This window comes from Hyperolius riggenbachi, chromosome 1 (assembly GCF_040937935.1).
Source record: "Hyperolius riggenbachi isolate aHypRig1 chromosome 1, aHypRig1.pri, whole genome shotgun sequence".
NCBI lineage: Eukaryota > Metazoa > Chordata > Amphibia > Anura > Hyperoliidae > Hyperolius > Hyperolius riggenbachi.
The window spans coordinates 552443777-552466616 of NC_090646.1; the positions used below are offsets into that span (position 1 = coordinate 552443777).

At 42.5% G+C, this 22840-nt stretch overlaps 1 protein-coding gene across 2 annotated transcripts in view; it reads left to right on the forward strand.

The window, feature by feature from the left end:
• Positions 1-22840, forward strand: part of TMEM232 (transmembrane protein 232) — a 299472-nt gene that overhangs the window by 273429 nt on the left and 3203 nt on the right. For both annotated transcript variants that reach the window (XM_068247370.1, XM_068247365.1), the window contains exon 13: positions 12723-12816. In XM_068247370.1, coding sequence (XP_068103471.1) covers positions 12723-12816 — 94 coding nt within the window. The remainder of the gene's footprint in view (positions 1-12722; positions 12817-22840) is intronic.

Below are 22840 nucleotides of genomic sequence, written 5' to 3' on the forward strand. Positions count from 1 at the left end.
TATTAGAGGCAGAGGATCAGCAGGGTTGCTAGGCAACTGGTATTGCTTAAAAGGAAATAAACATGGCAGCCTCCATATACCTCTCTCTTCAGTTCCCCTTTAAAGGAGAACTGTAGTGAAAGGTATATGGAGGCTACCATATTGATTTCCTTTTAAGCAATACCAGTTACCTGGCTATCCTGCAGATCCTCTGCCTCCAATACTTTTAGCCCTAGACCCTGAACAAGCATGCAGCAGATCTGGTGTTTGACATTTTTGTAAGATCTGACAAGATTAGCTGCATGCTTGTTTCTGGTGTGATTCACACTACAGTGGCTGGATAGTGTACTGGTTAAGGGCTCTGCCTTTGACATGGGAGACCAGGGTTTGAATCCTGGCTAGGTCAAGTACATATTCAGTAAAGAGTTCAAGGCAAGACTCCCTAACACTGCAGGGTGGCCTCTTGAGCACGTCCCTGTGGCTGCAGCTCTTGAGCGCTTTGAGTCCGACAGGAGAAAAGCACTATACAAATGTTTGGATTATTATTATTATTATTATTACTGCAGCCAAATAGATCAGCAGGGCTGCCAGGCAACTGGTATAGCTTAAAAGGAAATCAATATGGCAGCCTCCATATACCTCTCACTACAGTTCTCCTTTAAGCAACCTAATGGTTCTATTGCATTGAGCATAAATGTTAAATTTTAGGCTAGCTTCACTTACTACTGTAGTGGTACAGTGCTTAGGGTGATGTGCCCACCACACAGTGAGATCTGGGGTCGATTCCCAGCTATGGTATGATGTATACTGGTTTTTAAAATAGTATAATTCCCTGGCAGAAGAATTGAAATCTCCCTAGCAGAGTGTGTAGCAGCTGTCCCATAACTAATGAGTCAAATGGTATAAAGGACCTAGCTTGAAGGGAGGGAGGGTGGATGGGTTCTCTAGCACTGAAAGCAGTGTGTTTGACAATAACATGTCTGCTGACAGTGAAATGGAGGGTAAAAATTTTGCTCAATACAGCATTATGGGGCAAATCGAACTTTCGCAAAAGTTCGCCTGATGCAGGCGAACGCGAACCCCCAAAGTTCGCCTGGAACCGTTTGGCCCATCTCTAGGTGTCACCTTGCACCACAATTTCCCTTTAAGCGCCGGCTTGGCGATATTTTCAAATAAAGTCTATGGCAGCCCTCAATTTGTCCAGAAGCCACATGTGCCCAAGGTAGAAAACAGCCATGACTGTTTTTAAGAAAGTGGGTGTGGCTAACCAACAAAACCTTGATTTTATGGTGCAGAGGGACAGTTTTTAAACATTTTTGCTACTTTGTTATAACTTCTTCTGACTGCGCTTATAGTGCAGGTTTTATTTTACTCCAGAGGTCCAGTTTAAGCTTGCCAGGTGTTTGGTTACCAGTTCAAACTACTGGTAACCAGTGGATGGTTATGTTTGTTTGTTTTCTCTGCTGTCATAAAATATATTTTGGGACTTTTCAACATGTATTTATTTAAAGGGCCACTATCGCAAGACTGTAAAATACCTGTGTACACATATAAGAAGTACATTTCTCCCAGTTTAAAATGCACTGTAAGCTAATTTTCTCCTATGTTACCATCACTTACAATAGGCAATAAGTAGACTAGTCCATCTCATGGGGGATTCTCAGGGTTTTCTTTGTTTTCAAAAGCACAGAGTGACTGTTGCTCCGTCCAACTGCCAAAATAGCATGCAAGCAAGTAAGGAGGCTTGGTGACATCTTTGTATAGATTCTCTTCAGGGAGTGTTTTTGTAAAGAATAGAGGAAATACTAAGAGCTACCCCCTAGTCCGAAACCTGTCAGATCTGTCAGACTTGTACTTTCCACTGTAAGCGACAGCAATCCAGGAAACAATAAATTCCTACTGGATCTTAATCTGAGAGAAATGTGCTTCTTATAAGTATGTGTACACATGCATATTCAATTTTACAATTTTACTCGATAGTGGTCCTTTAACCTCCCTGGCGGTAACCCTGACCTGAGCTTGTGGTAGGAAAAATGAGCTGCGAATGGTAAGCCCGAGCTCAGGGTGGGGTATTGAATTGCGTGTTGTTGTTTTTTAGTTGAGTCCCGCGCTGGATCGGCGCTGCGCAGCGGGACTCCAGCTGCCCTTGCCTGCTATCTGACGCTGTCTGCGGTTCCTCTCTGGCCACCGAGATCCCCTTATCCCCGCTCTTGTTCCAGCGACCAATCAGTGCGGCAGCGGTGGCGACGTCGGCGGGGGGCGGGACTTATTTGTAAAGCGGACTTGGACCTGCAGGAAAAAGAAGTGATCCGTAGATATATAAATCTATATACATGCCTGGATTTTGACTACTCTCTGCCTGCAGCCTGCACCGACTTCAGCCTGGATATTGACTACTCTCTGCCTGCCTTATTTGTACAGTTTCACACTGTTTAAAGTTTATTCATAAATGTAATTAATTTAACAAATGTGTGGTCTAGTATTTTATTTATATGCAGAATGTCTACCTGGCTTTTATTCTGGCATATTGTGGTGAGTTATGACTTAAAGAGGAACTCCAGTGAAAATAATGTAGTAAAATAAGTGCTTCATTTTTTACCATAATTATGTATAAATGATTTAGTCAGTGTTTGCTCATTGTAAAATCTTTCCTCTCCCAGATTTACATTCTGACATTTATCACATGGTGACATTTTTACTGTGGGCAGGTTATGTAAGCTGCTCCTAGCTGTTTTGGCTGTTACAGACAGCTGTAAACAGCCATTTCCTGTCTGTGAACATTGTTACATTGTGGCAGTTTGCCCAGAGTACCGCGGTACTCAGAGCTTCTTGTGGGAGGGGTTTCAGCACAAAATCAGTCATACAGCGCCCCCTGATGGTCTGTTTGTGAAAATCATTATATTTTTTATGTAAAAGGGGGTATCAGCTACTGATTGGGATAAAGTTCAATTCTAGGTTGGAGTTTCTCTTTAAGAATTGGAAAACTACAATTCTTGAAAAACAATGTACTGCTTTTGACTCATAATTCCAGACAGAAATGCACCACCAGGGTGGTTAATATGAGCAGAAGTAGTAGTGGCACCATCCAGTATAGCTCTTCAGGATTTATTAGAAAATAATGGTTAACTACATATAAGCAATATTTTCGAGTTTCAGAGAGAGCTCCTTTATCAAGGTGTAGTTACTGTAAATCACATTTATTTATACATTACCTTCTAGACAATTAAAGACTGATACAAACTTTAAAGTAACCAATAGAAAATGTTTTGTTCAGAGCTAGTCCTAAGCGATGCATTCCTGGGCAACATACTTCCCTATGTGATTAACCAGTTACCTTTTGCATTGGTACAGAGGGCCATCCTGGGCTGCCCTCCAATGTACTGCACACAGAGGGCCATAACAGGAACCTGAAAAGTTTCAATAGTGGGGTGAGAAGCACGGATAAGGATTATCAAGTACAGGCTTGCTACTCGACACTTTTTATCAGTGGAATTACAGTTTAACCACTTGCCGACCGCCCACTGCACAGAGGCGGCCGGCAAGTGGATCCCGCAAGGACCGCCGCATGCACAGAAGCGGCGGTCCTTCTACGGGCATGGGCGGAGCGATTGCGTCATTCGTGACGCGATCCTCCGCCGGCGACTGGCTCTGCCCTCCTCGCGCTGTAACCCGCCGGCCGTTTGGAAGCGCCGGCGGGTTACTAGCACCCGGATCGCCGCATACAAAGTGTATAATATACTTTGTAATGTATACAAAGTGTATTATACAGGCTGCCTCCTGCCTTGGTGGTCCCAGTGTCCGAGGGACCACCAGGGCAGGCTGCAGCCACCCTAGTCTGCACCCAAGCACACTGATTTCCCCCCCCCTGCCCCCTGATCGCCCACAGCACCCCTCAGACCCCCCCCTGCCCACCCCCCAGACCACTGTTTGCACCCAATCACCCCCCTAATCACCCATCAATCACTCCCTGTCACTATCTGTAAACGCTATTTTTTTTATGCCATAAACTGCCCCCTGCTCCCTCCTGATCACCAACCCACCCATCAGATTCTCCCCAGACCTCCCTCAGACCTCCCCTCCCTGTGTAGTGTATGCATCTATCCCCCTGATCACCTGTCAATCACCCATCAATCACCCCATGTCACTGCCACCCATAAATCAGCCCCTAACTTGCCCCTTGCGGGCAATCTGATCACCCACCCACACCAATAGATCGCCCGCAGATCTGACATCAGATCACCTCCCAAGTGCAGTGTTTACATCTGTTCTCTACCCTAAACACCCACTAATTACCCATCAATCACCCATCAATCACCCCCTATCACCACCTGTCACTGTTACCCATCAGATCAGACCCTAATCTGCCCCTTGCAGGCACCCAATCACCCGCCTGCACGCTCAGATTGCCCTCAGACCCCCCTTATCAATTCGCCAGTGCATTATTACATCTGTTCTTCCCTGTAATAACCCACTGATCACCTGTCAATCACCTGTCAATCACCCATCAATCACCCCCTGTCACTGCCACCCATCAATCACCCCCTGTCACTGCCACCCATCAATCAGACCCTAACCTTCCCCTTGGGGGAAATCTGATCACCCACCCACACCAATAGATCGCCCGCAGACCTGACGTCAGATCACCTCCCAAGTGCATTGTTTACATCTGTTCTCTACCCTAAACACCCACTAATTACCCATAAATCACCCCCTGTCACTGCTACCCATCAGATTTAGACCCCTATCTGCCCCTAGGGCACTCAATCACCCGCCCACACCCTCAGAACGCCCTCAGACCCCAGCCCTGATCACCTCGCCAGTGCATTGCTTTCATCTATTCCCCCCTCTAATCACACCTTGAGACACCCATCAATCACCTCCTGTCACCCCCTAGCACACCTACCCATCAGATCAGGCCCTAATTTCCCCCGTGTGGGCTCCTGACCACTCGGCCAAACCCTCAGATCCCCCTCAGACCCACTTCCGATTACTTTCCCAGTGCATTGATTGCATCTATTTTCCCCTCTAACCACCCCCTGAGACACCCATCAATCACCTCCTGTCACCCCCCTAGCACTCCTATCCATCAGATCAGGCCCAATACAACCTGTCATCTAAATGGCCACCCTGCTTATGACCGGTTCCACAAAATCCGCCCCCTCATAGACCACCTGTCATCAAAATTTGCAGATGCTTATACCCCATAACAGTCATTTTGAGACATTTGGTTTCCAGACTACTCACGGTTTTAGGCCCGTAAAATGCTAGGGCGGTATAGGAAACCCACAAGTGACCCCATTTTAGAAAAAAGACACCCCAAGGTATTCTGTTAGGTGTATGATGAGTTAATAGAAGATTGAAGAAGGAAATTGATTTTTAATGTTTTTTTTTCACAAAGTGTCATTTTTCACTAACTTGTGACAAAAAATAAAATCTTCTATGAACTCACCATACACCTAACGGAATACCTTGGGGTGTCTTCTTTCTAAAATGGGGTCACTTGTGGAGTTCCTATACTGCCCTGGCATTTTAGGGGCCCTAAACCGTGAGGAGTAGTCTAGAAAACAAATGCCTCAAAATGACCTGTGAATAGGACGTTGGGCCCCTTAGCGCACCTAGGGCCAGATGCAATTCACTTTTTCACCTGAGATTTCTCCTAGGAGATAATTTTTTATTTTCAATTTAAAATAACTTTCTAGCACTTTTCAACTAAAAATGTACCCAAAAGAAGTTGAAAAAGTACTATCAAAATTATTTTGAGCATTTTCTTGCTTTATGGTGGCTTAAAAGGCGTTATATTGGGCAGCATGGTGGCGTAGTGGTTAGCTCTCTCGCCTTGCAGCGCTGGGTCCCTGGTTCGATTCCCAGCCAGGGCACTATCTGCAAAGAGTTTGTATGTTCTCTCCGTGTCTTTGTGGGTTTCCTCCGGGCACTTCGGTTTCCTCCCACATTCCAAAAACATACAGATAAGTTAATTGGCTCCCCTTAAAAAAAAAAAATTGGCCCTAGACTACAGTACTTACACTACATAATATAGACATATGGCAATGGTAGGGATTAGATTGTGAGCTCCTTTGAGGGACAGTTAGTGACAAGATATATATATATGCACTGTACAGCACTGCGTAATATGTCGGCGCTATATAAATACTAAATAATAATAATAATATTGACAAGTTTAAAAATGTCAACTTGGAGAAAACTAAGGAGGAAAAGTGAATTGCATATGGCCCCTAGGCTGCAAAAAAGTGCCACACATGTGGTATCGCCGTACTCGGGAGAAGTAGTACAATGTGTTTTGGGGTGTATTTTTACACATACCCATGCTGGATGGGAGAAAGCTCTCTGTAAATGGACAATTGTGTGTAAAAAAATCAAACAATTGTCATTTACAGAGATATTTCTCCCACCCAGCATGGGTGTGTAAAAATACACCCCAAAACACATTATACTACTTCTCCTGAGTACGGCGGTACCACATGTGTGGCACTTTTTTACACCCTAAGTACACTAAGGGGCCCAAAGTCCAATGAGTACCTTTAGGATTTCACAGGTTCTTTTGCGACATTTGGTTTCAAGACTACTCCTCACGGTTCAGGGCCCCTAAAATGCCAGGGCAGTATAGGAACCCCACAAATGACCCCATTCTAGAAAGAAGACACCCAAAGGTATTCCGTTAGGAGTATGGTGAGTTCATAGAAGATTTTATTTTTTGTCACAAGTTAGCGGAAAATTACACTTTGTGAAAAAAAAACAATTAAAATCAATTTCCGCTAACTTGTGACAAAAAATAAAATCTTCTATGAACTCACCATACTCCTAACGGAATACCTTGGGGTGTCTTCTTTCTAAAATGGGGTCATTAGTGGGGTTCCTATACTGCCCTGGCATTTTAGGGGCCCTAAACCGTGAGGAGTAGTCTTGAAACAAAAATGACCTGTGAAATCCTAAAGGTACTCATTGGACTTTGGGCCCCTTAGCGCAGTTAGGGTGCAAAAAAGTGCCACACATGTGGTATTGCCGTACTCAGGAGAAATAGAATAATGTGTTTTGGGGTGTATTTTTACACATACCCATGCTGAGTGGGAGAAATATCTCTGTAAATGGACAATTGTGTTAAAAAAAAATCAAACAATTGTCATTTACAGAGATATTTCTCCCACCCAGCATGGGTATGTGTAAAAATACACCCAAAAACACATTATACTACTTCTCCTGAGTACGGCAATACCACATGTGTGGCACTTTTTTGCAGCCTAACTGCGCTAAGGGGCCCAAAGTCTAATGAGCACCTTTAGGCTTTACAGGGGTGCTTACAAATTAGCACCCCCCAAAATGCCAGGACAGTAAACACACACCCCAAATGACCCCATTTTGGAAAGTAGACACTTCAAGGTATTCAGAGAGGGGCATGGTGAGTCCGTGGCAGATTTAATTGTTTTTTTTTTTGTCACAAGTTAGCAGAAATGGAAACTTTTTTTTTTTTTCTTGTCACAAACTGTCATTTTCCGCTAACTTGTGACAAAAAATAATATATTCTATGAACTCACTATGCCTCTCAGTGAATACTTTGGGATGTCTTCTTTCCAAAATGGGGTCATTTGGGGGGTATTTATACTATCCTGGAATTCTAGCCCCTCATGAAACATGACAGGTGGTCAGAAAAGTCATAGATGCTACAAAATGGGAAAATTCACTTTTTGCACCATAGTTTGTAAACGCTATAACTTTTACCCAAACCAATAAATATAGGCTGAATGGGTTTTTTTTGTCAAAAACATGTTTGCCCACATTTTTCGTGCTGCATGTATACAGAAATTTTACTTTATTTGAAAAATGTCAGCACAGAAAGTAAAAAAAAAAATCATTTTTTTGACAAAATTCATGTCTTTTTTGATGAATATAATAAAAAGTAAAAATCGCAGCAGCAATCAAATAGCACCAAAAGAAAGCTTTATTAGTGACAAGAAAAGGAGCCAAAATTCATTTAGGTGGTAGGTTGTATGAGCGAGCAATAAACCGTGAAAGCTGCAGTGGTCTGAATGGAAAAAAAGGGTCTGGTCCTTAAGGGGGGTAAAGCCCTCAAGTGGTTAAAGGAATACTTCAGACAAAAAAAAGCAGTTTTACTTATCTGGGGCTTCATGCAGCCCCCTGCAGTCTTCTTGTGCCCTGATGTCCTTCCAAGACCCTCCAGCAAGCAGTGGCAACCCCTGCAAAGCTCTTCAGTCATGGCCAGTCAAAGACTACTGCGCATGCGTGAATCAGGAGCATTCTGCGCATGTGCAGTTGTAATTTTCCTATACTGCACATGCACAGAATGCTGCTATGGGCGGGAATGTGATGAGGAGGCGTGTGGCCAGCCAGTTTTGAGGGGGTTGCCGCTACTTGCTGGAGGGTCACGGAAGGACAGCACAGGACAGCTGCGGGAGGCTGCAAGAAGCCCCAGGTAACTAAAACTGCTTTTTTTGTCTGACTTCAGATTTCCTTAAAGAGACTCTGTAACAGAATTTTGAGCCTTATTTCTTCCATCCTATAAGTTTCTATAGCTGTTCTAATGTGCTCTGTCTTACTGCAGCCTTTCCTAGTTGCACAGTGGCTGTGTTATCTCTGTTATATGATCTAAAAATCTTCTCTCCTCTGTCAGGTCTGTCGGGCTCAGGCAGTCAGGCTGGAATGTGCTGTGCTGCTTGTGATTGGATAAAAGCTATACACACCCTCTCCAGGCCCCCTGCACACTCTGTATGACTCACACACTGAGCTACTCTCTAATCTACTTGCTATGTCTTTTGTTTGTAAACACTGCATAAAAATGGCAATTACAAGCCAGGATTGCAGCAGGGAGTGGCAGAAACACCATAGAGGGGCACAGGAGAACAAAATGAATAGAATGGTATGCTTTTTATTGTAAGAATTTTACAGTACAGATTCTCTTTAACCTTTTGCCAACTGTGTCATGCCGATGGGCGTGACCGCTGCGGCAGCCCCAGAACTGCCTAACGCAGATCAGCGTAAACTCCTGGGGCGGGGATTTGCTGGAGATTGCATGTGCCGATGTGCGTGCATCTCTGCTTGGATGACGGAGCTCCACTCCGCCATCAGTCTCCTAGCAGCGATCTACCAAGTAGTCACCATATAGGTGGCTATATGGTGAGAATGGTTAGCTCTTGTGCTGCGTAACGCTAGTGTTGCCAATTCAAATCCCAGCTATGTGAATACATTTCATAAGTTTTTCTTGCGTTAGGCATTGTAATCCTTGTAAAAGGAGGAAACTAGAGCAATGGGATGCAATAGTGATACGGTGCATTATTTGCACATTACTTTGCATACAGTGAAGCATACAGCCAATGAAAAGTATGCTTTAAAGAAAACCTGTACTGAAAATTAAAAGTGAAATAAACATACACAGGTCATACTTACCTCCCGTGTAGTCTACTCCTCAACCTCTTTTTCCTCTCCCACGTCCTGTTTGTCCACTGGGATCAAGGGAATTCTCTGTCCTCCATCTTGAAAATGGTCATTACCCCATAACAGCTTTCTGGTCAGCACACCTGTTAAACTGTAACATCGCCCACTTGAGCCATAGGAAAACATAGACATTACTTGGCACATCAGTTGTCCTCTCAGCTATAACAGCAACTGATAAATAACTGACAGCAACTGATATATTTCAATTCTGACAAAATGTTGTCAGAACTCGAAGCGATCACTGTCAGAAGAAAATGGTGCGCTTCTGAGAGGAACTAATAGCAAGGTAACTATGTAATGTTCATTTGAAGTTACCTCATGTGTTTATTTTAAATAATTTTACTCAGTACAGGTTCTCTTTAAGGTCACTGGTAATGTATGTGTTTTGCGCAAATGTACTGCATGCAATGCATTGGGATGCCACACATCCTTGAGCCGCAGCGGCTACAATGTGAACATCAAATAGGTGTTGTATTGCAGTGCAATGTCATACCTCCCAACTTTTTGAGATAAGAAAGATTTCATAAGTAAACTATGTTGTTTTATAATTCAACCACACTGGTCATTTATATGCCATTTTAACATTTTAAAATTAGTAATATATAAATTTAAAGGATGGGAATAAAGTTTAGAGTCAATCAAACACATTTTTTAGCAGAGAAACATATATACAGTATATTTACAGAGAAAGAGGGACAAAGTCCTGAAAGAGGTACAAATGAGGAGGACAGAGGGACAGAGTGACAGGGCTCCCAAAGAGGGACTGTCCCTCCAAAAGAGGGACAATTGGGAGCTATGCAATGTTACAATGCGGTTGTTACATTGCAACACAATATATACTATATATATATATATATATATATATATATATATATATATATATATATATATATATACAAATATATATATATATATATATATATATATACACAAATATATTTCCTCTGCTTATCACAAAACATACTAGTAGATTAACAGGCTACCTGACAAGCAAAATGGCGCTAGAGTGTAGTAGAGACATTAGACCATGAACCCCACTGAGGGACATTTAGTATTGTTAAAATATGATCTTGTAAAGTGTTGCAGAAAATGTCTCTGCGCTATAAAAATGTATAGCAATAATTACCAAAGGAACTGATTTATGTTGCAAACTGCTGTTTGTTTGGTCTTTCTGAGCAGAAACACTAATTTTCAGTTAGGATTTATAGTAAGTGATTTAGTGGTTTTCCTTCTCCAGGGATAGTATGTTTTTGTTTTTTATTTTGGTTGGAGCTGCTATGGAATGATTATGAATCTACAGTACATTGTGTTAAGTATGCAAGAAAGAGACGTGACACTGTTTGATATGCCAGACACCGAGGAGCCCTTGTTAGACATGTAGCCAGCTCAAATGTTGGTGACAGCATGCGCAGGAGAGGAACGACAGCACTGGAATTAAATGTAGTTATGCTAAGCGTGCAGCAGGGAAGCACAATACATTTCCTATCAAACCAAGATTTGTAAAAGTGTATTTCTTGTTTGGTCCTAAAGGTGGCCGTACATCTAGCGATTTGGCTGTACAATCGACCGTTCAATTCCCTCATTTTATAGAATTGAGAGAGAATCAAGTGTGTTCCAGAATTCCCAATCGATGAAAAGTGGCTGATTTCATGTAGAATCGACCAGCTTAGTCGGTTGAGCAGGATGTAAGATATCGGTCAACCATTGCACAGGAGTCGTCTACTGTTCACATGTTATTCGACCTACTCTGAATCCGTTTTTGCACTCAGAGCCTGGAGACATATCATCGGTCAGATCAAATGTGAAGGTGAATCGCATAGGATATCGTTTGTAGTGTGTGGGCCACTGGTCGATCGACTTTCGATCAACCATACTGAAGTCAATTCCTTAATAAAGTCGATCGCTTTGCGATTGAATCAGAATTACTAGATGTATGACTTTCTTAAGACAAAAGTTCTATGCTAAGCGCTATTTATAAACTGCTCGTATTTTTAACAAAAGTATGCTATTATTTTACAAAGCTACAATACTTTGTATGCTCTCACTTAATGAGTTCAGCATCCCTCTACAACTCACCACTCTTTTTACATGAAAAATTATTGGTCACTTATCCATGCGTGTTTGTAGCATGTTTGTTTAGTGTTGCATTTACTAAGTGGTAAGAGCTACCTCAAGCAGAATCTTTGCAGTAGAGAGAATGCCTACTAAATACACACAGTCATTGGCCCTTATTTAATTGTCTTTGGTCTCCTAAGTTTTCTCCTAGGAGATATTTTTCATTTTCTGTTTAAAATAACTTTAGGAACATTAACTAGGTGTAATACTGGACTCAACTCTCTCATTGACAAATTATCCTCCTTATCGACTCCACCTAAAAAACATCTTCTGCATGCACCCTTTTCTCACACAGGACACTACCAAACTTCTTGTGCATGCCGTGCTTATCTTACATCTAGACTACTGCAACTCTCTGCTCTGTGGCCTCCCCGCTAACCATTTAGCCCCGCTACAGTTTTGCCTCCATCCATGCCCTATGCTTCCTTCTGTTCCCCCGTTCTTCTCTCCATTCTACCACGCTGTACCTCCATCAATCCCTTTGTGTTTCTCTCTTTACCCCTGTGCCCCCATCAATCCCTTTTTGCTTCCTTCTGCCCCCCCCCCCCCCCGTGTTTCCTTCTGTCCTCCATGTGCCTCCATCCATCCCTTTGTGTCTCCTCTTTTCCCCATGTGCCTCCATCTGTTCCACGGTGTCTCCTTCTGTCCTCTCTGTACCCACTGTGCCGTGATCCATGCCCCATGTTAATTACTCACGTCCAACGAATTCCCACAATGCAGTGAGAGTCTCTCTGCAGTCTCTATCCCTGTCACATGTGCCACAGAAGTGATGTCATCGGGCCCACGGCAGAATTCATATTGGTAGAGCGTTTTTTTCTCAGAGGCCCTAGTACAATCAAATGAAAGAATGAAAAAGGACAATAAAAGGGACCCTATGTATAATGACGAAAACACAGTATGTTCGTAACATGTTTTGCCCTGTTTTGCTCATTGGGGAGGTGATCTAGAAAAACAACATAGTTTTAATGAAATATACAGACAAGGCATAACAAGTAATGCGCTTGATTGGAGAGCATAAAGAAGCAGCAAAGCTGCAAAGTTGTGAAACTACAAAAGTGTATTAGGTATTACTAATGCTGCCAGTTTTGCTGTTTCACCATTGCAACCTTAGAAACAGTAATTATCTTTCTTCTTTCATTGGTTATATGTTTTATTTTCAATAGGCAAGAACTTATGCTTGATAAAGAAGGGGCTCCTCCTCCGTTAGATATTATCACACGTACTAGTAAGAATTTACGGAAGGTTATAGAGGATCAGGTAAGCATTATTCCATACCAGCAATCAAAAAGAACCTTTTGCAAATGAGAAATTGATATAGTCTGAATCCTCGTTTAAAAATTGCATTAAGAGTAATTCTTTACCTGTGCCGTTTTTGTAAGCATTTCTGGCTGTTAACTTATTGCAGGTAGCAGACACTCCTAAAGGTGCCCATAGACCTAACGATTATGGGCAGATTCAACAAAGAGACATATTTATCTTTAATCGAATCTGATTAGAGATACATTTGTCTTTTTGTCAATTCTGCCCATATACTACAGGCCAATTCCCATCCGATTTCAGCATGAAATCTTCAGGGAATCGGCTGAGTCCGCACCGCCACTGCCCCCAATATATAAATCCCCCCCCCCGTGTGTGCATTTATACATTACCTGTCTTGTAGCAGCCTCCACGCGGTGTCCGTAACCTCCAGGTGGCTCTCCCTACATCATGTAGGGAGAGCCACCTGGAGGTTACGGACAGCGCGCGGAGGCTGCTGGCGCATAGTAACTGACGTCGGCGCATAGCGTCTGACGTCAGATGCTATGCGCCAGTTGCATGTATGGAGAGCCGCCCGTAGGCTATGGACACCTTGCGGAGGCTACAACAGGACAGGTAACGTATAAATGCACACACGGGGAGGTGTGCACATTTATACATTGCAGCTGGGGTTTCGTCGTCTCGTTGCTCATTCCGTAAATTGCCGACCGTACCGCCACACAGCCGACCGACCAACTTCGGCCCGACATCTTGCGGCATGACTGTGCGTCCAATTTCCGACCCAAAATTGGTCGCTTTGTCAGTCGGGCATGCACTTGGTGGCACCGATTTTCATCCAATTCGATTATAATAATCAAATAGTATAGTCGATCGCTCGCCAAGTCGCCTGATGTATGGCCACCTTAAAACTGTTAATACCATCCAATTTTTGTCAAATAACATAACAAACTGCCAACTCAAGCATGTAAAACTTAATAAAAACCAGAAGTGAAAATAAACTGATAAGATAAACAATTTTATCTATACTATTCCTGATAACGACCTTTTTAAAAAATCTTTTTTTAGAATCTTTCAACAGTTTTATTTAAAAAAAAAAGCTAAACAAAAGTAGGTTTAACCACTTAATGACATGCTGACTTATAAAAACGTCCTGCTAGAGCCTCTTAATGGCTCCAGGACGTTTTTATAAGTCAGACACTGCTGCTGTGCGCATGCACGTGCGATCATGCACATGCGGGTGAACGTGCGCGGGTGCATGTGTGCTCTCCTGCACGTGCATTCCCGTGCATGTGCACGTGAAAATAGTGAGAAAAAAACACCAAAGAAAAAATACACATTTGTTTCCAAATAATATATTGTCACCATACTTTGCACTAGGGACATAATTAAAATATTGTGAGAACCAGGACAAATAGGCAGATAAAATGTGTGGGTTTTATGTACAGTAGCAGTGTTTATATTAAAACCATAGGGGATGAAAATAGAGAAATAGTGTTTTTTTGTATTTTTTTCTTGTATTTCCCTTTAAAATGCATAGAAAATAAAGTAATTACTCAAAACAAATATCAAACCCCAAAAAGCCCAATTGGTGGTGAAAAAAATCAAGATATAGATCATTTCATTGTGATTAATTGTGATTAAGCTATTGGCAAATGAAAGGGATGCGCACGGAAAGGTGAAAATTGCTCTTGTCCGTTAGATTAAAAACCACCTTGGGGTGAAGTGGTTAATGTATTGTCTCATATGAATGATGCAAGAAGATAAACAAAAACCGAGATCCCCAATGATGTAGTGTGTACTGTCCAGAAATACAAGGTATAATAACTGAAATATACTCACAATGTTGGGTCACCACTATACATTGACCACTATAAGCACAGATACGGGTCGCAATCCCATCTCCCTTGGGCTAAAAATTTCTCTTTGTCGTTTTATCTCTCTGAAACTAGGGATATATATGATATAGGAATTAGAGATTGATGGTACAGAGGCGCCAATTAGTATAAAAACATCTAAAAACCTTTTCAAAATGGAGAAATGGGCCCATATGCAATTCTCTTTTTCACCTGAGTTTTTTCCTAGATGATATTTTCACAAGTTGTAAATAGAATGCATTTTAAATCAGCAGCAAGAAAAAAATACTCCAAATTATTTTGATAGTAGTTTTACAACTACTTTTTGGTACTTTTCCAATTGCAAAATGTTGGAAAGATATTTTAAATACAAGATGAAAAATTCTCTCCTAGAAGAAAATGCAGGAAAAAAGTTAATTGCATATGGGCCCTGGTGTGTGATTACAAACAGCATTTCTTTATTTGTGAAAAAAGGCACACAAAAAACTCCAAAAACTGGATCACTATTTCATATGTATGATACAGTCTTTAGCACAGTTTTAAACCTTATACACACACCTGCATGAAGCCCAGCAGGGATAGAGACCCGATCACTAGAGCAACATTGCAGGGCTGACACCCTACAGACATTTTGTGACCCTGTAGGCTAGAAATGTGTTCTGCTGTTATGCAGGGAGGCAGAGGGCCAACTGTGGGGCACCAAACTCACATCCTGTGTTGGGGGTCTAAGTTGGGAGGAAAGTCGGGAGGGGAGTCAGGGACCACTGTACCCACCCTAGATTCTGACCAGTCAAAAGTGGTTGTTATTGGCCAAGTTTTATCTAGCATGTGCACAGTACCTTAGTGTCTCAGAACTAAAATATATCAACTATTGACTTTTTTAGACTATCCCCTGCAATCAGAAGCTGCTCTCTCCAGGAAAGACTTTTATGGCTGTAATTCCTTATCAGTGAGGATTAGCCAATAGTCAGACTAGGTCCAAACTAGAGAGAAACTGTTGCTTGCATACCTGAATGGTTAACTCTTTCAGGCAGAAAAAATAATAGGAACACATCCTAGTTATTTGTGTGCTAGGCACTGTTCACATGTCTATCTCGTCATGTCACACGTCACACGTCACCTCAGGTATAATTTAAAGCAGTTTTTCTTATGTGGTACATAGGATGGAGAAAGTGACTTAAAGCTAGGTTCACAGTGCTCAGTTGAATAACGCACACGTTCTAATGACCGTGAACTGCAAAGGACATAGACTTTAATGCAAAGCTTGCATGCAGCAAGTTAGAATAATGCAATGCAGCACTGTGTACAGTCCCATGGAATTATATGGGCAGTGAGTTGACATGCAGAATTATTCTGCAAGCAACTGAGCACTGTGAACTAGGCCTAATGGATAACTGTAATGAGAGGGATATGGAGGATGACATATTTATTTCCTTTTAAACAATACCAGTTGTCTGGCAGCCCTGCTGGCTGAATCCCATCAGAAATAAACATGCAGATAATCTTGTCAGATCTGACAATAATGTCAGAAACTCCTGATCTGATGCATGCTTGTTCAGGGTCTTTGGCTAAAAGTATGAGGTAGATGATCAGCAGGATAGCCAGGCAACTGGTGTTGTTTAAAAAGAAATAAATATGGCAGTCTCCATATCCCTCTTGTTACAGTTGTCCTTTAAAGCAAATGTGGAGAGGAAAAAACAAAACCTCAATAACTGCTTCAGTGTGTTACTTACATTCCAGGTCAGGAGCAGAGGTAGCTATAAAATGTTACATAAATGTGTTATTTTTACAGACAATTCATCTAGCACCAGAATATTAATATTGAATAGATATGTATAGGCTTAACGTTCACTGTAAAAACACTAATGGTCCCCATACACGGACACAAACATTCAATTCAATAAAAAATTGAATCAATTTATTTTATTGATCAAACATTGATGGTGAAAAGCTGTTCTTATGATGAAGCACAGAAGGTGCCACCAATTATTTAAGAAGGGCAAAAAATCAGATCCAGGAAATTATAGACCTGTAAGCTCAAATGTCAGTTGTGTGCAAACTATTTGAGGGGCTACTAAGAGATACTATACAAGATTTCAAAGCAGAAAATAATCTAATCTTATTTCACAGCATCAACATGGGTTTACTAAAGACAGGTCCTGTTTGACTAACATGCTCAGCTTTTATGAGGTAGTGAATGCTAATATGGATATTGGGAATGCTGTAGATGTGATATACTTGGACTTTGCAAAGGCCTTCGACACTGTTCCCTACAAAAGTCTGGTGCAAAAGTTGAGGATGCAAGGACTGGGGAAGAGTCTGTGTGCATGGATAGGGGACTGGCTAATGGACAGAAAACAAAGAGTTGTGGTCAATGGATCGTACTCAAAATGGGAGACTGTTAGCAGTGGGGTCCCACAGGGGTCTGTACTGGGTCCAGTGCTCTTCAATTTATTTATTAATGACCTAGTAGATGCAGTAGAAAACAATGTTGGTATTTTTGCAGATGATACAAAATTGTGCAGAATCATCAACTCTTAAGAAGTGGGTGAAATATTGCAACAGGATCTGGATAGTATGGCTATATGGGCACATACATGGCAGATGAAGTTCAATGTTGAAAAATGTAAAGTCATGCATTTTGGTCGTACTAATGGTCTAGCACCATACAAAATAAATGGGATACAGATGGGGACATCAAACTTGAAGGAGGACTTAGGAGTACTCATCAACAACAAGTTAAATAATCATGTTCAATTCCAAGCCGGTGCAGGTAAAGCAAATCAAATTTTGGGATGCATAAAAAGGGAAATAAAAACTTGAGATACTAGCTCCTGTTAATATTTCCCCTGTTCAACTCTCTTGTAAGGCCACATCTGAAATATGGAATTCAGTTCTGGGCATCACATTACAGGAAAGATATTGCAGTTTTAGAGCAGGTGCAGAGACGAGCAACAAAATTGATACGTGGGATGGAAGGTCTCGCTTACCAAGAAAGGTTAGATAAACTGGGTTTATTTAGTCTGGAGAAATGGCACCTTATCGGAGATCTAATTAACGTGTAAATATGTCAGAAAGCAATATAAAAGCTTGGCGCATGAGCTTTTTTGTCCCTAGGCTTTTACAAAGGACTAGAGGACATGATCTGCGCATGGAGGAAAAACGTTTCAGCCATTTATTCAGGAAATCATTCTTTACAGTAACAGTGATCAAAATGTGGAATGCATTGCCACAGAATGTAGTTATGGCAATTTCTATATCTGCGTTTAAAGGGGGCTTAGATGCTTTACTTGCGTTGAAAGACATCCACGGCTATAATTACTAGCTAATGCCTAATGATGTTGATCCAGGGATTTTATCCGTCTGGGAAAGATTTTTTTTCTCTTTGTGGCTAATTGGACCATGCCTTGTAAGGGTTTTTCGCCTTCCTCTGGATCAACAGGGAGCAGGCTGGTGTTGTACCAAATTTTCTGGTTGAACTCGATGAACGTATGTCTTTTTTCAACCAAAATAACTATGTAACTATGTAAGGTGCGATGGGGGACCTCCGCATACATTTGTACTGCATTGGACATCTGATGTAATATTGCGTGGTGCAAGGAGGTAGGCCAAGAAGACTGTTGTAATCAAGGAGATACTGGCAATAATTAATACATAATTATGAATAAATTACTAATATTAATAATGAAGTAATTGACTAATTAAAGGACCTCTATCACAAAAAGGTGTAAAATTGAAAAGGCATGTGTATGCATTTATTTTAAAAGTAAATATGTTCCAGAGGAAAATGCAGTATAAATTACTTTTCTCCTATGTTGCAGTTGGTTACAGTAGGTAGTAAAAATCTAACACAATAGACAGGTTTTGGGCTAGTCCAACTCCTCATGCGGGATTCTCAGGGTCTTCTTGGTTTTCAAAAGCATTTACTGAACAGCCGTTGCTCGGTCCAACTGCCACGATAGAGTGTAAGCAAGAAGGCAGACGTGCCGGCATCTTTTCATGGATATTTTCCAGAGAATGCTTTTATTAAGAATAAAGAAAATACTAAGAATCCCCCATGAGCAGATGGACTCAGGGCCGGATCTAGACTTTTTGCTGCCTGAGGCAAATTTGTCAGGATGCGCTCTACCCCCTCCCCATTTGGAATGATTGCACAGCAGTTCCCCTGGTAACGGTGCATATACAGGAAGTAAGTTCTTCCTGTATACACGCCTCTAGTAGGAGGAGCCACTCTTCTGTCTAACTGTCTGGGCATGCAGCAAGGGGGATCAGTCATCGGGGCACTGTGGGGGCTGACCGACTCCAGGCAGAAAAGGAGCGGCTGGAGAGGAAGGGGAGTGGGCAGAATTCCGTCCTTTGGAACATGCCGCCTGATGCACGTCGTTCAATGGACTAGTCCAAACTCTGTCAGATTTTTACTGCCTTCTGTAACTGACAGCATCATAAAAGAAAAGAAATGTATATAGTGCATTTTACTCTGAAATTCTTATAAGTATATATAAACACATGTATTTTAAATTGTAACATAATGGTAGGAAACTGTAAACTTAAGCTAAAACAAAGCAACATTTTCACCATGCAAACTTGAAACACCCCCTCCCCACACATTTCACTGAAATGGGATTTAGCCGGGTTAACCTTTAAATGCAGTGAATCCTCATCAATTTTCAGAACCTGTTTAGTGTTTGTTTTTGAAAGATTCTGTGCTAATTAATTGTATCTTCACAAATTCATAACATCTTTCTAATTATTTTAAAGACATGAGAAGTCAGAAGCCGGTTACTGAATTATTAATTTATAACATTTATTAAATGTAACACGAAACTGCAAGATAATGAGCTGAAGCTCACAGTATAAAAAGCACAGCTATTAATTAGATATTGTTGAGGCCCCCAAAATGAGATATCAGCTAAATCTCACATGTTCCTTTGTTACATACGCTCCAATTACAGCTTCACACTCTTCATTGTAGAATACATCAGATATTTTATTCTATTTTGTAATACTCATCTCTTAGTGATGGACTTATCAGCCAGCCAGCTATTAAATAACTTAAAAACGCTTAGATCTTCCAATATCAGTCAATCATAGTAAAATCTGCAAATGTGAAATAGAGTGCTGCACAAAAACATGTCCTTGCATAACAGACATAATGATCCACAATCAGGCCCGTAAAAACTTGGAATTAAGGTCACCTGAAACAATCATTCTCGATCTTTTAAAATCAAGAAGTTTTGAATCAGGATGATTCCATTTATTGGCTATCTTAAAGCGAAGCTTAAAGAGACACTATAACATCAAAAAGTTTCCCTGGGGGGTACTCACCTCGGGAGGGGGAAGCCTCAGGGTCCCAATGAGCCTTCCCCCGTCCTCCTCTGTCCCACGGTGGTCTCGCTGCAGCCCTCCGGACAGCGGCCCGACAAATCCGTCAGCTTGTTCAAAATTTACCTTTCCAGGCTCCAGCGGGGGCGCTTTTGTGGCTTTCGGCACCGAAGTAGATGGAAATACCCAATCTCAGTCGGGTTCGCTCTGCTGCGCAGGGGCCGGAGACTTGCGCCTGCGCAGTAGAGCAGACCCGATTGCAATCGGGTATTACCGCCTATTTAGGAGTCAAGAGCCGCCACAGCGTCTGCGCAGGAGCTGGGAAGGTAAATATTTACATTGCCGCTGTGCGGAGGGCTGCAGCGAGACCCCCGAAGGACGGAGGACGGAGTAGGAAGCCACATTGGGACCTTGAGGCTTCCCCCTCCCGAGGTGAGTACCCCCCAGGGAAAATTTTTGACGTTACAGGTTTTCTTTAAGTGACATATAGACATATGTATGTACAGTGCCAAGCACACAAGTATACAGTATATGCTGTGTTGCTTTTCTTTTTCTCTGTCTGAAAGAGTTAATGTTCAGCTATGCAACTGACAGTTTTTCTTAAGTCAGGACCCAGTCGGACTACAGCCTCCTTCACTGATAAGGAATTACAGCTTTCCAGGCAGAGACCTGAGCTTCTGAGAGTAGGGGATAGATAAAAAAATAAATAGTTCATATATTTTAGCATTTAGAGATAAAGGACAGTCTGTTTCATTGAGCTAAAACAAAACAATCAATCCATCTTTTTTTTTTAAGTTTTTAAACCAAAAATAAAAGTGTGAGATATCTAAAAGTCATTTTTAGTAGTAGTAGGAGGATAGATACAATTATTTATCTTTTTAGTTTATTTTCACTTAAGTTTCACTTTAAAATAAATTGAGGGGATACGTAAATACATGCCATTAAGATGTGTGTTTATATGATTCAGGGGCATGAATGGCCCCCCTGCGAAAATTTGAAGGCAAAAAGATTTGAGGCACTTCCCTGAATCTCCGCCCATGATGCCCCAGTTTGTTAGGGCATGGAGTGCCCATAGCAGTGCCACGAATGTGTCAGATGCTGGCGGGGGTGGGCGCCTCGAGTAACAGATGGGTGCTATGCCTGCCCTACCCCTGTGCTGCCCACCAACGTACAAACACTGCTGCCCTTCTGCCCCTCCAGACTGTCATTCAGACCTCAGATCAGTGGCAACCAGAGAGAGGAGAGATAGAGGAGAGGGCACACACTACCCACTAACACGGAGCACCCAGACCTCCCACCCACTCCAGCTAGCACCCATAAAGCACCCTGATCTCCCACCCGTAAAGCACCCAGACTTCTCAGCCACTCCAGCCAATACCCATAAAGCACCCAGATCTCTTACCCAGCCAGCAGTCTTACAGCATCCAGACCTCCCACCCAGCACTCATAAAGCACCCAAACTTCTCAGACAGCACTCAGACTTCCCAACCACTCCAGCCAGCACCCATACAGCACACCTTACACAAAACACCCATATAGCACCCAGACCTTACACGCTGAACCCATACAGCACCCACAACTTCCACCCAGACAGCATTCAGACCTCCCACACACCCCAGCCAGCACCCATACATTACCCAGACCTCCCAACCACCTCACCAGCCTTTCTACCATCCACCCCACCTCTCCCATCCAGAACACCACCGTGCAGCATATCGCCCTCCCACCTGCATCCAGCGATTCAACACCTGCACCCAGCATTTCTCCCTCTCACCTATCCCACCTGCACCCAGCATTTCTCCCTACCAACCACCACACCTGCACCTAGAGTTTCTACCGCCCACCCACCTCACCTGCATGACCACACCCACTGTCCGGTAGCAGCTTGACACTGATCTGGTGCCCAGAGGTGCCCCGGAACTCCCAGGACCCTACCAATGCCCCTGGTCAATTTATTATATCTTGAGATAAGTTAATGATAAACCATATGTAAATCAACCTGAATAAGTATTGATAGTTAACTAAAGACATCAAAGAATGCTTGAAAAGCATTTAAACACAATTATGAAGTAATCCCAAGCAATATGAATGCACAAAGGGGTACTTGAGATGATGTTACTCACAACAGAGAGTACTTGGCCAAATCAGTGAATAGTAATGGAGTACATTCTGTAATGATGTTAAAGAGACACTGAAGTCTCCTATAAATCGTGTTTTTATTTTAAAAATGTGTTAAACATCACTGTCCTACCTAAACCGCCACATCCCCACCACTGTGCACTAATTAAATCCCCCCTAACTCGCCTTCCCTCTCCCCCGCAAAATTCACAACTTTCTTGGTCGTGGATTTTGCTGCCCTCTACTCTTCCATGTGAGGCAGAGCTATGAGTTGCAGCCCTGCCTCTACACGCGTCTGTCAGCGGCGGAACTCCACCTCTCCCCCGCCCCTCTCAGTGAAGCAAGACAGAGGGGCGGGGGAGAGGCAGTGATCCGGGCTGACAGACGCGCTGAGAGGCAGAGCTGTGGCTCATAGCTCTGCTTCTCACGGAAGCACTGCCCGGATTGCCCCCGGGGAGCCAGGGGGGATTTAGTTAGTGTACAGCGGCGGGGATGCGGCGGTTTAGGTAGGACAGTAATGTTAAACACATTTTTACAATAAAAACTGTATTTTTACGAGACTTCAGAGTCTCTTTAACAAACACTGCTTTAGACAGCACTGAACACACAGGAAAGGCAGTCTTGCCTTTGCACACAGAGAGCAGACAGCATGACTCATCAGGAAGTACAGGATGAGATGTGATTTAGCAGAGAGACTGGGCTGCAGATCTAGCCGAGCTATTGTCATATTT